General features: G+C 35.6%; 1 protein-coding gene across 2 annotated transcripts in view; it reads right to left on the bottom strand.

The window, feature by feature from the left end:
- The window catches only part of LOC144852595 (transmembrane protein 87A-like), a 72464-nt gene that overhangs the window by 51209 nt on the left and 2947 nt on the right, over positions 1 to 18308 (bottom strand). The window contains exons 4-16 of one of the 2 annotated variants that reach the window (XM_078710499.1): positions 17935 to 18060; positions 16573 to 16773; positions 15713 to 15877; positions 14481 to 14571; positions 12805 to 12866; positions 12071 to 12191; positions 11138 to 11300; positions 10207 to 10300; positions 9731 to 9796; positions 8848 to 9015; positions 8265 to 8442; positions 8035 to 8140; positions 5673 to 7607 (exon numbers count right to left, since the gene is read on the bottom strand). The exons of the other annotated variant lie outside the window; for it this stretch is intronic. Coding sequence (XP_078566625.1) covers positions 7538 to 7607; positions 8035 to 8140; positions 8265 to 8442; positions 8848 to 9015; positions 9731 to 9796; positions 10207 to 10300; positions 11138 to 11300; positions 12071 to 12191; positions 12805 to 12866; positions 14481 to 14571; positions 15713 to 15877; positions 16573 to 16773; positions 17935 to 18060 — 1611 coding nt within the window. The 3' untranslated portion in view covers positions 5673 to 7537. Of the gene's footprint in view, positions 1 to 5672; positions 7608 to 8034; positions 8141 to 8264; positions 8443 to 8847; positions 9016 to 9730; positions 9797 to 10206; positions 10301 to 11137; positions 11301 to 12070; positions 12192 to 12804; positions 12867 to 14480; positions 14572 to 15712; positions 15878 to 16572; positions 16774 to 17934; positions 18061 to 18308 lie in introns of those variants that run through there. 2 annotated transcript variants of the gene reach the window in all.

The following is an 18308-nucleotide window of genomic DNA, read 5'->3' as shown; positions in this document are numbered from 1 at the left end:
TTTTTTAATAAAATTAAAACATATAGGGCCTACAAGAAATAAATTATTGTAGGCCTACTAGGAGCCAAGTTATTGTTTTTTTTTAATGTACCTAATGTTATATTATATAAGATAATTCGTAATAAATCCTTATTTTCCAGTCATATTCGGGCATATTATTCTACATAGCCTATATTTCCTATTAAAAAACTGTACGTGTGACGCAGCACATATATGACTCGCGTTCGTTTCCATTTATCAAATGTAGTTCATGAATACTAATTAAAGTTACTTCCGATATTTTACACCCACTACTTATATTATGACATCAACACTATCCAATCACAGTCTTTTACTCACTCCTACTGCTTACATCTCACCACATATCATCCAATCACAGTCTTTTACTCACTCCTACTGCTTACATCTCACCACATATCATCCAATCACAGTCTTTTACTCACTCCTACTGCTTACATCTCACCACATATCATCCAACCACAGTCTTTTACTCACTTCTGATGAAATAGACGTCTGTGTATATAAAGCCAAGCACCATGTAGTGAACAGTGGACCAGTCGCAAGCAATGTATCGGGAGGAGGAAAACGCCGTGCATCATAAGTATTGAATTTTAAACGGATTCCCTTCGTTAAGGGCCGAATTCGTTTGTGTTTTGGTTTATACAGGCCCTGATTATTCTTCCAGAAACGTTATTTCTTACCAATGAGGTAAGTGGATTATTTCATTACATATCAATTTTATTCCTCTGTACATAATATATAAGCGACAGAGGGGCGCGCTGTGCACAAACGGCACAGATTTGATTTGAAAGGTGAGGATGGGGGGGGGGGGGTGAGATTGAAAGAACGATTATTTATTTGCGAGCGAAGCCAGCAATTTACGGCTGGGGGACAGGGGGACAGGGGGACAGGGGGACGCCGAGGGCCCCGGGTGACGCCAAGGGCCCCGGGGAGCCCAGGAAGGGGGGGGGGTGGGGTCACCTGGAAGCCCTGCTCTTTGAGCAATTTTTATTTTAATTTTGTTTTATTATAGTAACATAACATTCAATGAAAAAAACAATTGGGTGTCCATGTAAATTTGACTAGCAAGACAGATCCGCACAGTTTTATATCAGATTGTAGTTTTTGGCATGTAACAAAAGGCATCACATATTTATCATATTATGTACAGTATATGTTTTATACCGTAAATCTTCTAATTGTAACCCTGGGTTATTATTCTTTGATTGTTTTTTAGGGTGGGTTACTATTAGAAGGGGGTTACTATTAGAGTAGTGGGTTACTATTACTAATCTTAAATTAGACACCTGAAAATAGTAACCCACCCCCAATTTTTCCGGTCAGCAACTCATAGCAAAATAATAAAACAGTAGGAATACACAAATTTGGTTGAACTCTAACTTTATTTTATAAACTCAAAAACACTCAATCCTCTCATATAATGCATTGGAATTGCTTTAATTAGTTATCCGCTTGGTAGAGCGGATAACTCCTTGTTATTGTATGGGATTCTTTCTTCCTTTTTTGTGAGTCGCGTTTCTCTAAACTGTGTAAACATAACATTTCATAACTTTGACAACATATGGGCATTTACGTGAAGTTGTGCACCTCCTATTTTTGAATGACGTCATAGTTGCGCAACGTGACTTACGCGCAATTTTATGAATTTCAATGATTGATCATAGATTAAAAACCAAAAGTCATTTAGTATTGACACTTTGACAAAATTTAAGTCACTAGAGGGTGAGCTCGCTTCGCTCGCTCCCCCTCTAGGACGTGTAGACGATGGTTCTCGGAATGATAATGACTCGGGTAAAAAGTTTTAGAAGGACATTCTGGCCTGTACGGTTACCATTATTTAAATACTTTTTATATTCGTAAAACTAACCTGTTTCAGTCTCTTAGATAATTAATTTACGTAGCTTATTAAGTAGTTTATTGTAGATATGAAAAGTGGTAAAAAAAGAATAACAAATGCTTGGTAAATTGTAGATAACAGTAAAAATAGTATAATTGTGTTATAAATATAATACAATATTGTGTGTATAAATGTGGATGGGCGTTTATTAGATGGTATTTGGATGGGTGGGGGTTGAGTGGCGATAATTATTTTAAGTGATGTTTTATTGAGGAGGTGTTCCGGGCATTTATTCAAATAAATACCTTCCTAATTGATATAATTAATACATTATTCCGCGACACAGTGAGCCGTTTTGGCCTAAGAAGGAAGACGTTTTAGACGGCTTGCAACATGGGCAGAAGTATCCAAGGGTCCTGACGGGACACAGATAGCGCACAGTATACATAAAGTCCTGGCAGCTTCTCAACAACTCAGCTATCGGGGTTTCATTCGATTTCAAACAAAAGACATCAATTCTCGCGATGTCATTTTATATAATTATTTCCCACAATTTACTCATATGTTTTATGAATATATTTAATTTGATCTTTATGTAATTACTATACCTTCACACGCGCGGTCCGAAAACAAAAAAAAAACAAAATGGCTATCGCCACCAAACACCAACGGCCAACTTAGTTGAAACAGGGAGTTGTTTTACAACTCCCTGGTTGAAACCAACAATGCAGGGAACTTGCAAGGTGATTGACACACCTTACCGTGAACCCGGAAATAACTTCTACCGCGCGTAGAGTTAAAATTTACCGATTGAAATCAGAAAATGTCTTATAAAACCCTTTATAATATCTTCCTAAGATAGAAATATGGAACAATAGCGTCGATGTGAAAACTAATGTTATCAAATCTACGTTTCGCGGTACATCTGAGATAGATAAGGTAGGTATCCATGGCGGAGATTTGTACCGAAGTTTTTGCATTGTGCTCGCCTATGTCAGAATTAACCATAATTTATATATAGATATCAGGGGCAAACTTTCTACGGATTAAAAATGGCATGTTTCACAAGAAGTTACGCGCGCACGCGCATTTAAAATTTCAAAATGCGCAAAATTAATTTCTAATTTTTATGCGTTTCTTGTCATTTTGAGCATGTCAAAAATTCCCACGGGCGCGCAATTTTTTACGCACGCGGTGCGCACGTAGCGTTAAAAACATATTTTTTTCTCTTGAATTATATTTTTCAAGTCTTTCCTAGTAATTTTGAAAACAATTTAGACATTTTCCAGTTTAAATAACGCCATACGAACACGTTGAATTAGACAATTCTTGCGCGTTTTTTATGAAAAAGCTTAAAAAATCGTCAAAATTATGTCTTTTTTTAAACAGTCATAGTTTCTAAAGTAAACCGTGAACCGTTTATTTATTACAAAATCTAGAAGTTGATGAGTTGTAGATATCGGATCATGCATCGATAAGGCTAAAAAAACATTGTGACGTCATCGTATGGCCACACGAATGTAAAATATAGTATTTTTGTCTCTTTTGTTATTTCTCATCACATTCAATGGAGCGCATCACGCTTATCTGTATTCCTTTTTCTCCTAAATTTATATATTGTGTAGGTCAATCAACTTTCTTTAGCATGAGATAAAAATATTTTAATTTTTATGACGTCATCATGCCTAAAAATTTTAATTACGTGGGTCATTAATTTCATCTTTACAGTAAATTTTAATCTGTAATAGCTCGTAAGAATAAAATGTGATAATCACGATTAAAACGTTTTCTGGAAGCTATTGGATTGTAGATACGAATTCATGTAAACATTTTGCCAATCGGATGTTGTGACGTCATCATATGGCCAGTTGAATAAAAAAAGTCTTATTTTTATATTTTGCGTAATAGTTCATCACATTTAAAAGGGTGCGCATCTATATTTTACGTTTTCAAATTTCTTCTACACGTTAATATGTTGTTCCTGAGATAATTTCCTTCTGAAATTGCTATTTAAGTGTTTCATTTTGATACCGTCGCCATGTTAAAAATTGGAATAAATGGCGGGTCCCGTAATTTCACCTATTCTACACTGTATGTAATATGTATACAGATTATACTGTTTGCATGTATATACTATATCACACAAAATTGACAGAATTCAGCACTAACAGCATATCATATTCTTCAGTTCTTGTCATAATGCCATAATCTTTATCTGTGTGCAATATTCCAACGTATGACGTGCACGTGGCGTTTGTCGTTGTGCGGATAACTAACTCGTCAAAGTGACGAGTTTCATGTCTAGTGTATTATTGTGTCTAAATTAATGTACATACCGATGTTTGTGATCAATTCCCGTGTCAAATATAATACATTGTGATTTATACTATAACGGTTATAAGATGTCCCGATTATTGTTTACACCCCGTTTTGTTTTTTTGACAAAATGCGCAGAATGGGTTGTCTTTTATCTAAATATATTATTAGTAACCCAAATATAACCAAATTGGCTGCCAGCCAATGGGTTTTTGGTAGAAGAACCAGTACATTATGTAAGTCCACATGTTTAGTATAATGATATCCTTACTTACGCAGGTATGGAGCACAAGAAATATCATGAACATCCAGAAAGTAAAAATAACAATGAAAAAAAAGTTATCGGTATACCGAATCAGGCAGAAGAAGGAAAAGAAGAAGATGGTGTTGTGAGACCGATTCAAGCTACCTCACAACAAAGAGTTCCTAAACAATCGAAATGCCAAGTAAACAATGAGAAAGAAGTTATCGGAATACCGATTCAAAAATCGGCGGAGGAGCGAGGTATGGTCGAGATACCGATTCAAGCTACGTCACAAGGAGTTCCTAAACAGGAATGCCAAGTAATAAAGGACGAGAAAGAAGTTATCGGCATATCGATTCAAAAACCGGCGGAGGTCGAGATACCGATTCAACAACCGGTGGAAGAACGAGATATGGTCGAGATACCGATTCAAGCTACGTCACAAGGAGTTCCTAAACAGGAATGTCAAGTAAAGGACGAGAAAGATAATATCGGTATACCGATTCAAGTATCGGAAGAAGGAGATTGTGTTGGGGATATTCAAGTTAGTTCACATACACCACCAGCAAGTCAAATAAACAATAGTGATAATATCGGTATACCGATTCAAGTATCAGAGGAAGGAGATGGCTTTGAGGGTGTTACGTCGGGAATTTCAGAACAACAAATATCACGCCAAATAAGAGAGTTCTGGCGGAGCATGCGCGTTAGACGACCTTTTCAAGAAGTTGGCGACGTTGCTACTGCTGCCACAGGAGAGGTAACCGGCGGTACCGCCGTGTTTTACGATCCTATCAAATTGAGCATTGAAGAAACTAACAAAAACTAAAAAGGATAATCGCCGGTTGATAGATTTCAAACAATATATTTTTGTTGTAAATATTGATACATTTTATACTGTTCTAACGTTCTTTATAGTTTATATTTGAATGACGATCTCCAAATGTAAATGTCTTTCGTTAAAGAGCACTCCCACTTTGATTTTAAAATCAAAATGAAATGAAAAAATTATAATGCTATTACGTAATAACATTACAATATCAGCACCTCAACAAGAATTCTTACTAGCGAAGCGAACAAGGAACTTGCAAGGAAATTCCCATCACTGTCAGTGTCGCCTAATTTGCACTCTAGTTGGCCTGTAATAACTCTATGATCAGCACAAAAAGGACTGGACTGAATGAACACCCAAGAACCGTTTTATTAAACTGGTAAAATAGATAAGTACCATTAAAAAACAAAACAACCTCTAGGTAGACGAACAAGCAAAATAATTTATTCAAAACATAATGTAACTTGTAAACGCAGTAATGATAATAAAAAAGTGCTTAATTAATTCTTTGCCAGAAATATGTTAATGGTAAAACACAATCTATCCAAATATGGTATGTTTCTACCCAAATATGGTATGTTTCTTATATACATATTATTATAAGTTAATTGTACACTATTTAAATTCAAATTTGTTCTATGAAGATTAATAATAATAAATGTTTAAAGCATAGTGGGGAGGGATGCTTTAAATGTTTCTGTTAAATAAAATAAACCTCAAAACATTTAACAAATTAGGACAAATTATATTTTAGTATGTAAATATTAAATAAAGATATGTTTGTATATATTTGAATGGGGAACATGGTGTACAGCACCCGGTTTGGGAACAAAACATTTGTGAAGAGGGTCAGTTTAAACCTATCATTACCATATTTATTTGAATAAACGCTCTGCTTTCATTTGTATTTGTCAGAAAGTTAAACATTTTTTATATATAAAAAAGAATATCAAATTTTAAGAAGATTTTTTAAGAAGTCTCAAAAAGTTGATTTAACAAAAAAAATGTTATTCAACAGCAAAAAATAATCAATAAAATCATTTCAATTAAATAAAGCTCTGCTCAAATTAATTATTTACTAATGTGATATATATCTCATATAAGGCAGAGAGAATAAAAATGTGTATTAAAATAGTAATGATTTGGTATTGTAATAAAGTATAATAGAGGGCGCTAGACAGCTTTTCTTCTTTCTCAAGTCATTCAAGCAATACAATAAAAGATGGCTTTTTGTATCGTAATTTTATTCGACAGGTTTCAAGATGATCCACTGGCCCTTTTGGAGAGCAAAAAAAGAACCTTTTTTTTCTTTTTTGTGGGGAACCCCGTTTGTTGCAGATGTTAATACAAATCATCTTATCATCGTCATGCTTTATCACCCAGGCAGAGATTCTCAGATGGTACAACTGGTTTTAATATTTCAAAATGCAATATACTTGTCTAACAACCAGGATCATCTTTACACTAGACATTGTGCCACCACTAAATAAAGCCCTCTTTATTTATCATTTAATATAGCATTGTTACATACAATTGTAACCTTTTTCTAAGTATTATATACAATGAGTGCTGGTGAGCTAAAAAACAAATATAAAGAACGTTTAAAACAACTTAGTTCAGTATAGTATACAAATATTCTTTGCATTTAGAGTTTCTGATTAAAACTCTATGGGCAGCCAGAGGTGCCTGAAATAGGAGGGCTATTACTCGCTGAGAGGCTTTGAATATGTAGGTGTGTTGAGAGAAAGCCGATGTTGGTTAATGTAATGGTATCATTTATCAACAACGGATAATAGAAACATCATCATTTTTTCCAAAAATCAAATGATGTACAGGTAAAAGTGATGTGGTAAAGAAGACACTACCATGAATCAAATTGATAACGCTATCATTCTAGCAGCCTAGATATAAGAAAACAATCTTTAACAAATCTGAATGAATTTTGCCACTTTAAATAAAGGTGGTTTAAATGTTGCTGTTCAAAAGCACCAGAGGGCACTATTTCATAAGTTGGCAAACATCTCAGGAATCTCGGGAAGCTAGATCGGATGTAAAATGTACACCTGGTGCAGATTTGGCTAATTTGCATACATGTGGTTATCTGAATGCAAATACTTTCATGCACCTGTAGCCATAAACTTCTTAGCTTACCAGTGGAATAAGGATGTCTTCTAATTACAAGGTAATATAAATTGTACGAGACATCTGCGCGAAATTATTGCAAATATTAAAAGTTGTACGTACAGTACATTTGGTGCAAAATCTCTATAAATTAACCACTACACCTTCATTCCATTTTACTGCGTTCAATATTTGTAACTATCTCTTCATCGGAGTCATCAAATGCGGCGAGAGCCCTATGAAAATAAATAAATCTATAAATAGAATAACGTTAACACTAATAAAGGTGAAGGATGTCAACAACCATCTGCTTGTCTTTGGAATGATCTGTCACAAGATTAAAGAGGCAACATCAATCGATATTTTTTTTAAAAAGTCTTAAGCAACATCTTTTTTCTTACTTTGGTAGGATAGACAGATGCTTTTTTCACTCTAGCTCTGTGAATACTGTTCCAGCGAGCTCTCATATGGGAGCTTCAAAGTGCTGGACAACTGAGCAGTGTAAATGGTTCCTCTACTTTTCTTTGTTTTTTTATTTGGATATTTTATGGATCATTTTTGTGTGTGAAGCGCTTAGAAATATTGTATTACACACTACATAAGACTACCATTATTAGTAGTAATAGGATCTGTTCTAAATTGTACAATAAAAACATCACTTACGCATCTGCTACAGAAGCTGGAATATTATCTTCGATCCACTTCAGATCGTCTTCGACTTTATTTGGCGTAGAATCTGTACGGTTTACATTACGCATTTTCATGCCCTCTGAAAAATATATAATTATGGTTTCACAAAGTTAACCAGAAGGCAATGAATGAAGAGTGAAGTGGGGAGGGGGGATGGTGTCAGTGAAAAGAGAGAGAGAGAGGGGGGTTGAAACAAGACATACCAAATGATTCTGGAATCATTGGCTCCTTTGACTCGTCATCATCAAGCGCGTCAGTGAGCGGTGAATAAGCGTAACGCTGGTTGTTGGCGGTTGGACGCCACAAGATGATGATTACAACAAGTACGATGTAGAAGAGAATGTGCCAGTACGCATCGTCCAACCAAAGCTCCGTCCATCTCTAGCAAAAAATTATTTAAATAATAATTAAATAACAAATTCAACAACACATCATCTACAAAATTTCTCCTGCATCTAGTCTGTTTCAATATAGATCCCTAAAGGCCAATTTACACAGACGAACGGTAACGGTAATAAAAATATAGAATCTATGTTATTCCTTATGATCATTTACACACAACGCGGAGCATGTTTACACTCAGGATAGATACAGATTCTACGAGTAACATGGTAAGCGTTCGTCTGTGTAAATTGGCCTTTAGTCCGGTTTCGTTGGCAGGTAATGAATCAACAATTAGGATACTTTAGGCTGGGATAAAAACATATATATATATTACAATTTTGTAGATGTGTATTTTGCTAATAAATAGATATAATTCAAAACACACTGTACAGAAACACTTACAGTGACACAGACAGCAGCTTTGTGTTCCTTCATAGACCATACGAGGAAAATGATGGCCGCAACGATGCAAAAGATGAGACAGTTGGTGAAATGGCGGTACAGCCAGAGCTTGACAAGGTTACGGCGTAGTCTCAGTGTTCTCGTTGTGTCCACCAAGTTTGTAAAGATGTGAAGTTAAATGTAAGGAAGATAAATAAAACTAAAGTATTGTTTATCGTTGAGAACATTGAAAAGTAGAGTGCTGCAGAAAAATAAAAGAATCACTTGTAGAATTAAAAAAATGAAAAATGTGTTTTTTTTAATATCAAAGTGCGATAGCATTCTCATTCACTTCAATTCTAACCAATGAGAATAATTAGAAGTTACAGTTCTAAAATTTGGAATAAGATAACGATGATACAGGCATACTACAAATTGCACTCCTCAACACATTCAGGTGTAGGTATGTTTTTGTATCTAAGTGTGTAGATAGTTACCAAATCTAAATCACACCACAGGGGGATATTAGGTGTGTGTTAGGCAAGTACATGCCTCTAAAGACAAGGCCTAGTATTACATCATTTTTGAAATTTCCATTTCTCAAAGCCTAAAGTATAACCAAAATATTATGAAATAACTTTATTGCTTTTTAGGATACTAGTATCAATAAGTGTTGTGATATCATTGGTTGGATAAAGCTCTGTCTACACCACCAAACTAGTTTGACAAAAAAAATGTGATGTGCCCAAATATGGTAGTGATATGCCCAATGATGGTAGTGATATGTCATCATCATGTCTATATATGGGCACATCACATATTTTGTCACATAAAGTTTGATAGTGTAGACTATTAGAAACACTTAATAATAAGAGTGGGTTGTATGTCACTAACAAAAGGATATCCAGTAGCAAATGACAGCATCCAGGACAGCTAGAGGAATGCTGGCTACAAGGTCTTGCTGTACACTCTATAAAGATAAATAATTAATAATTTATAACCTCATCAACCATTGTTTTTAGGCCTTATCATTTAGAAAGACAATTATGGAACCCCTCGTCTGAGACACCTCTATTAAGGGGGTCCTTTCATTTGAAAAGAACGAGGGGCAATACATATATTACATATGGCTAACCCCTATTCAGGGGACACCTCTATTAATTTTCATGTGAAAAGTATGATGGGGAAATATATAACACAACGGCTAACCCTTTTTCAGGGGACAACTCTATTAAATGAATAATTTTTTGAGTTCTGAAGTGAACCCCTTAATAGAGTTGCTACTGTACTATATACAGTACAGACAAATCAAGGATTAAAACCACATTTATGATTTTGAACGTGGTTTTAGAAGCAAAACATGTCAACCAATTCACTTACACCTTGGACACGCAAACACGCCTCAATTGAGCTTAGCACAAAGAATAAAAATCCAACTCCAATCACACGATGCAACTGAGGTCCAAGACGTGGTCTGTATAAAAAGAAAAACATAAAGCTCTGTCTACACTATCAAACTTTATGTGACAAAAAAATGTGATGATACCAACAGCATTGTCATTTTTTCAGTAATTTGTCTTTGGATTTGAATGCATGGATATAATCCCTTACTGAACAAAGGAATCTACTGTAAGAGAGATCTGGGAGTGAGAGAGAGATATACATGTGTGTAACACAAACAATAACAAAAAATCTTCCGAATCCTAAACCAAATTGTGTTCAAATGGAGTTGAGGAGGTGGTGGCATGAGCGAGGAGGTGGTGGCATGAGCGAGGAGGTGGTGGCATGAGCGAGGAGGTGGTGGCATGAGCGAGGAGGTGGTGGCATGAGCGAGGAGGTGGTGGCATGAGCGAGGAGGTGGTGGCATGAGCGAGGAGGTGGTGGCATGAGCGAGGAGGTGGTGGCATGAGCGAGGAGGTGGTGGCATGAGCGAGGAGGTGGTGGCATGAGCGAGGAGGTGGTGGCATGAGCGAGGAGGTGGTGGCATGAGCGAGGAGGTGGTGGCATGAGCTAGGAGGTGGTGGCATGAGCGAGGAGGTGGTGGCATGAGCGAGGAGGTGGTGGCATGAGCGAGGAGGTGGTGGCATGAGCGAGGAGGTGGTGGCATGAGCGAGGAGGTGGTGGCATGAGCGAGGAGGTGGTGGCATGAGCGAGGAGGTGGTGGCATGAGCGAGGAGGTGGTGGCATGAGCGAGGAGGTGGTGGCATGAGCGAGGAGGTGGTGGCATGAGCGAGGAGGTGGTGGCATGAGCGAGGAGGTGGTGGCATGAGCGAGGAGGGAGACACCCATGTCCGTACAGTTATTGACTTACTTTGTGATTCCAAATCCCATGCTAACAATAATAACAAGCATTCTTGCGACTGTCCTCTTCAGACAGGAGACCAATTCAGCAAAGATCAAAGCAGCGGGAGAGGAGAAACCTGTCTTGTTCATGTGGTGGTACTCAGAGTAGAACACTACTTTCTCAAGAAGACCTGAATGTGAAGGGAAAAAATACTACTAAGTAGTGTTCACACTTGTAAATCAGAAATCTTGTATTGTCTCTGTCTGGCTTCTATAATTATACTTAACCATAATTTAGGTGTGGACACACTATTATTATTATTATTACATTAATATGTTATATCTTAAGCTCTGTCTACACTATCAAACTTTATGTGAAAAAAAATGTGATGCGCACATATATGATGTCATATAACTACCATATTTGGGCATATCACTACCATATTTAGGCATATCACATTTTTTAAATCAAACAAGTTTGATAGTGTAGACAGAGCTTTACTCTTGCATCTTTGCTCAAGTCATTGTTTTAGTTATAATTATCTGCATATTATCATCTGTATGTAAAATCTATTCTACTGCAGTAACAATATTTATTACTGCAATAATATATGTTATAGACGTCACTAAAGCTTGGTTCCCACCAGGACGCAACATAAGGACATAAGTGCAACGCAATCGAGTTGACCAATCACAAATAAAAATTTGAATAATCTATCACTTGTGATTGGTTAAATTCCTTAAGTTGTTGTGTTACGTCCTAGTGGGAACTAAGCTTCAACTACACACTACACAATTATCACAAAAAAGCTTGTAAAATAATTGCATATATAAAAGAGGAAACGAAATGTAGTTATTGAAGCGACAGTTGGAATAATCCATCAATTCGCTTTGTTGCGGTCTACGTCCTGGGTTTGCGTTCTAGTGGGAACCAAGCTTAATTAAATATTAAAGCTTTTACCTAATATAACAACACCACAGATCCAAAACTGAATTCTAAGTATATCTCTCCATTGACAAGCCATCATGAGAAGCCACAGGAACGCTAATATAGTGTACGCAGCACACATCACAGCATAAAACTGTAAATAATAAAAAATCAATTTAAACACACACACACTGGAAAGGACATGACTAAATATGCTAAATTCATGTAAGTGAAATATTTTTAATCAGTGTGAACGACGAAAAATAATTAAGTAGTAATATATTCAATGTTGTTCACATTTCCCTTTCTTCTGAAAGTTGTTGCAGAAGTACAAAAAACCTTATTTTTTGTGTCGTTTGGCAGGCAGGAAGAGTAAGCAATGCGGCCCCTATCGAAACTTTTACTAAAACTATGTCATATGTACAGTTCCTCTTGTTGTTCCTTGTAAGTGGCCGTCGGGAAAGTCTAATGGTATCAGGATTTTCATAAAATAATAATATAATATACAATACAATACTTTATTCTGTCCAATATACATGAAATACATACATATGGAAAATTGATTGGTTCCAGTGTTAATAAATTTAATTAAATATACAAAATTGACCATTCCTACTTTGATCACACATTACTGGTCATTGAGCGGCCTAAAGTCCGACGGGAAAAAACTGTTTAATGACCTATTTGTTTGGTATATAATAAATATAATGATTGTACAAAAATAATATAAATAATAAAATAAAAAATAATTTAAAAATTTAACTTACTGTAAGAAGAGGTTTTTGAGTTGCTGACAGGTAACCATGCTCACTTTCGAATTCAATAGTAACTGGAAAAAATGTTTAAAAAAACTATAATATATAGAATAACTTGCACCAAAAAGTAAAAAATTTAGTATATAGGTTAAAAAATGGCTACTTTAATAGGGACAGGAGAAATGGGTGAGTAGAGATTCTGTGTTCGCTGGAGCATAAATATTTCTTATTCCATGCCTAGTGCTGGATAACGATTTTGTTACATGCACATTACGAAGCTGTTTATATCTTGATGGGAAAAACCTCTCATATCGCACCCAGACGGAACAATTGCTCATTACAAAAACAAAGGTGCAATCATAAACTTAAATTTAACTTTATTTAAATAGGGAGGCCAAGATCAAGTTTTGGTTGTTCTTCCCTGGTGCAAAATACGATTTCAACAATGTTTTACAGGCCCGTAGCCAGGGGGGGTTTTTATGGTTCGGGCGAACCCCCCTTTACAGCGAACCCCTATTAACCGACTGCGAACCCCCATCCTCGACATGCCCAATACCTCACCCTCATCTCCGGAAATCCTCCAAATACGTGCCCCACACAGTACAAAAAGTTGTTCGTAAATTGAAAAATTCGTAAACTCGTTCGGAATAACTCATACAGTACCTTCTTCCCTGTATGAGCGTACTTCGAGGGATACGTGTCTGTAAATTTCTAAGAGTTGCAAATGAATTGCCGATTTTAACCTGAAAAATAAATGTTTGGTCCCTGCATGTAACATGATATTGACGCGTCTCACAGCGAGCTGGGGCACGAACGATTCGTACAAAGGACACCGCCAGACAACTGCGTACCAATTGTTTAGATCATCACTGGCAGTCAGGCAGAATGCATAAAGTATATAGCCTTCCAACATACATCAGTATTTATGTGTGGCTATGAAGTATAATGTATCATAGAGGATTATAGTGAATATTAATATTTTACACTATAATATCTATGGTATCATGTACTGTAGTTCACATTATAGCATCCGATTATTTTTTTCTAGACCACCAGCCGATACGTACTCAAATGTATCAATATCACCTATTTACATTGGCATATTTAATTTCCTCAACAAATTGCTGTAAATAAATATTATAGATAGAGCTATAATAAGAATTGCATTTGCCTTCACCCAGTGTGCTTTTTTTCGGGGCTTCTCCTAGACGTACGTTCGCATTGAACTTGAAATACCTAGTAAATGATAAAACAATCGGCGGTTCCGCACAGAGACGCGCATCTAACATATGGAAACAAATGTTATCGTCCTTTAAATAGTCCACGAGTCCAAATACGATAGTTTTGCACATTGGTAGCATGCTGCATGAGAGTGTCTTTTCCGGCCATCTAGGGGTGTCATTTAACAAAATTTGCTTCGTCTCAGGCCCCACCCCCAACAAAATTCGCTTCGCCTCATGCCCCACCCCGGGGGAGTGGAGTGGACCCAAATACTTAGTGTCCGAACCCCCCCTTGACAAATCCTGGCTACGGCCCTGTTTTAACATAATTATGTACTGTATATCAATATAAAAATCAAAACATTTTAATTAAAGTTTATGTTAAAATGATTGTAGGGTCATAGACAAATGAATGTCAACACCAAGGTTGCAGTCACTGTATAGCAGTTCTGGTAAATAATAACTTACTGTTAAAGGATGGATTTTCGCAATCTGTTTCAATGGAAAACACAAAGATATATCGACCATCCTGCCATGTGTTTGTCACTCTATTTGGAACCTAAAACAAAATAAAAAATACAACAGGTTGATTTTGACAGCCGTTCTACTATAAAGCTCCGTCTACACTATCAAACTAGTTTGACAAAAAAGTGTGATGTGCCCAAATATGGTAGTGATATTCCCAAATATGATCCATATATGGGCACATCGCATTTTTTGTCACACAAAGTTTGATATAGTGTAGACAGAGTTTAAATGATAAAATAAGCACAGCAATGGTTATCAATATTTCTGATATTTTAATGAGGCAGTTTTATTTTTTTTTAAATCTTTTGTGGATTAATTTTACCATGGACAAAATAAGTAGGCAAGGATAGGCATTGGCCTGACATCAAACGTTCCATCTCTCCTGCCGACAGAGCGCAGACTGCCAACAGTGTTACAAAAAAATGGCGCATGCGCTGCTAAGGTGTGTGTCAACAACATCATAGTCGAAATCGTTTGATGTCACCGTTGATATGTATTCTTCTCTTGTACATGATCCTACTTTATTCATCAATATAAAATTGATAATATTAAGCTCTGCCTACACTATTAAACTTTACATATGGGACAAAAAAATATGATATGCTGTCATATCACTACCATATTTGGCTATATCACTAGCATATTTGGGCATATCACTAGCATATTTGGGCATATCACTACCATATTTGGTCATATCACTACCATATTTGGGCATATCACTACCATATTTGGGCACATCACACTTTTTTTTTGGTCAAACTAGTTTGATAGTGTACACAGAGCTTTACAGTAGGATGGCTGTCAAAATTAACCTGGTCTGCTTTTTTTTTTTTAGTAAAAACAAGTTGATAGTATAGACAGAGTAAATATATCATGGATTGTTCTATAACATGAGGCAGTTCTGTTTTTGACTGTCACTAGTTTATTTAGGCAGCATTTTGTAGCATATGCGATTGAACCAACATTGAAAATGCACCAGTGATTCATGCATAGTTCTTTTTTAATTTTTCTTTAAATTTGAAAAGAAATTAGGGATCATTTTTGTTTATGTGATCTTTTCTTATTTTTCATATATAACATATAATAGTTATATTTATTCAATTGTGTTCTTGTTGTGATTATTCTATTTTGTTGTGGTAGAAATAATAAATAAAATAGATAGAATGACCAACCTTTGGTTTGTTCGATGTTGGCTGATTGGCAGGTGTGGACTGCTTGGCAGGTGTGGGCTGCTTGGCAGTTGTGGGTGGCTTGGAAGTTGCGGGTGGATTGGCATTTGTGGGCTGCTTGGCAGTTGTGGGTGGCTTGGAAGATGATTTGGGGTCTCCTTCACTTGCCTAATGATATTTAAAACATTTACTACTAGTATGTCACAAATTACAGTAGGAAAAACTGAATGTTTTTAAACTAATTACCATGCATTCACTGTACAATGTCTATAGCCACATCATAACTTTCCAGTTTGTGATTCAGTCAATCTTTAATTTTAACAAACTTTCAAATTTAGTATAATTTTTATCTGCTTTTAATTTTTGTTTTAACACTGAATGCTTTTTTTATGTGAAGTTGATAAGCTCAGATAACACTGAATTGTACCAATACAAAATTAATCTAAACTTTAAAAAAATGTATTGTCCTCCAAAAATATAAAAAAAATTAAGATTAATGAAATCAGACTTTGAATAGGCTATTTTGTAGTTTAATCAAGTTAATCAGTTTCAAAGATAAAAAAAAAAGAAAAAGAAACAATTTTTTCACTTATAAAGACAAAATAAACAGTTAAATATAACCAAAAACCTATTGGCTGGCAGCCAATTTGACTATTTTTACTTTAAATAACATTTTATTAAGGTACAGTAATTATTGTTTTTTCATATTAACTTTTCGTCAAAATGAATAACTATTATAGAAAATTAAAATTGCATTTTCAACAAACAAATTTTTAAGAAAAAATATTTTTTCAGGGGGACAATATATCTTTAATAAAAAAAAAAAAAAATCAAAAAATTTTTAAAAGATAGAATTTACTCACTCGTTTCCGTCTGCCTTCTTTGTTTTCTTTATTTTCTTCTTTTTCTTTTTTATTTTTTCCTTCGTCTTTTCCTTTATTTTTTCCTTCGTCTTTTCCTTTATCTTTTTCTTCGTCTTTTCCCTTATTTTTTTCTTCTTTGCAAAACGCAATATCACCATTGACGGTTGTACGGCACTGAATAGGTGCAAGAATACTTTGATCCTGAGAAAATTAGAATGATGTATTATATAATTTTGAGTGAGTGAGTGGCCGAGCGGTTAAGACAGTGGAACCGTAATCCATAGCCATAACATCAGCAAGGGTTCAAGGCTCTCTCGCTCCATGGTTCTGGTGGTAGAACAAGTCTTCTCGGATAAGGACTATAAACCGTAGGTCCAGTGTATGCATATTGCTCATGTGCTTTAAAGAACCTAGTACATCTTTCGAGACAAGTAGCGGGGTTACCCCGGTGTACTAGTTCACACATACACACCGTTGTAGACAGATGTAATGGCGCCGTAGTTAGCTGCCAAGGACACGATGTGACCGTTACTGTAGGGGAGAAGAATGTTGTTGAAAAGGTGTAACATCTAAGTCAACAACGCTCTGATCTTCATGAAATAGCGCTATATAAATGTCGCATTACATTACAATTTACTGTACTTAACAGTGACTTAAAACTATAGAAAAATCAATCAAAAGTTTATTAGATGTTGTGTATGTGATGCAATTGTTTGTGTACTATATGATTCAGTGTGAAATTAAGCAGATCTTTTTAAACATATGTTAAATAACCATTACCATTCAGATAAATAACTCTCACAAAAAAATTTGCCACAAACTGTAATTGCGTTCTATCGGATGCATACTAAACGGCTTCAATACGCGAATGCTTTCAAACAATCTGATTGGATAATTACTTACTACACTATACGACGAATAAATTAGAATGTACATGAGCAGTGGAATTTTTTAGTGAGCTGTTAGCTCACATTCGCTGCAAACTGCGAGGAAAATGACACGCGTAATAAAAAATATTAAACATGATAGATAATTTCCTCACCGGCACACTTGGCCGATAAATCACAAATTGTCCGTCGCACACTGTGATCAAAGTGTTATTCATGCCAGGTACTTTATTGTTAAAGAGAATGTCAGCTAGCAAAAATGAAATGATAGAATGTATTATGGTATCATCATTTGAATCATCCAGGATCCATAACAAAATGATGGAGATCCTGAGATGATCTGATACCGGTGTTTTTTTTTGTGTCTGCTTTTTTTTATTTAAACTTATTTATTCAATTGATTTTGTAACTATAGACGTCGGTTTCCGAAATAAAAGTAAAATGTAATGTAATAAGCTGTACATATAATTGATACCTGAAACATAGTTTTATGATCACATGTCTCTGTCTCGTTGCCCGCAATAGATTGTTGAAATCTTATTATATTTTCAAACTGTAACATCGATGATTCTGGGTTGCTCAACAAAACTGTAGTATTAATCTAAAATGAAAAAAATAATTGTTAACAAAAAAAAATGTCAATGTCATTTTCGCATATGTACTGTAATAACTTGAACCTGGAGACGGTGGTACGTTGGAACGTTCCCAATTGAGGGAGTGGTTGCGGACTAGTCCATTATGGTTCAGGAGTGTTATACTGTAGGAACTTTTACTTTTTGTATCTAAGCCCTCCCTCTGGAGAGCACAGGCTATTGTCGATTTATCCAGGTAAGTCTGGCACAATATAGA

The sequence above is a fragment of the Antedon bifida genome, chromosome 9 (assembly GCF_963402885.1).
Source record: "Antedon bifida chromosome 9, ecAntBifi1.1, whole genome shotgun sequence".
Lineage (NCBI taxonomy): Eukaryota > Metazoa > Echinodermata > Crinoidea > Comatulida > Antedonidae > Antedon > Antedon bifida.
Note: the sequence above shows the minus strand (reverse complement) of the source record. Positions and strands in the feature narration are given on the sequence as shown.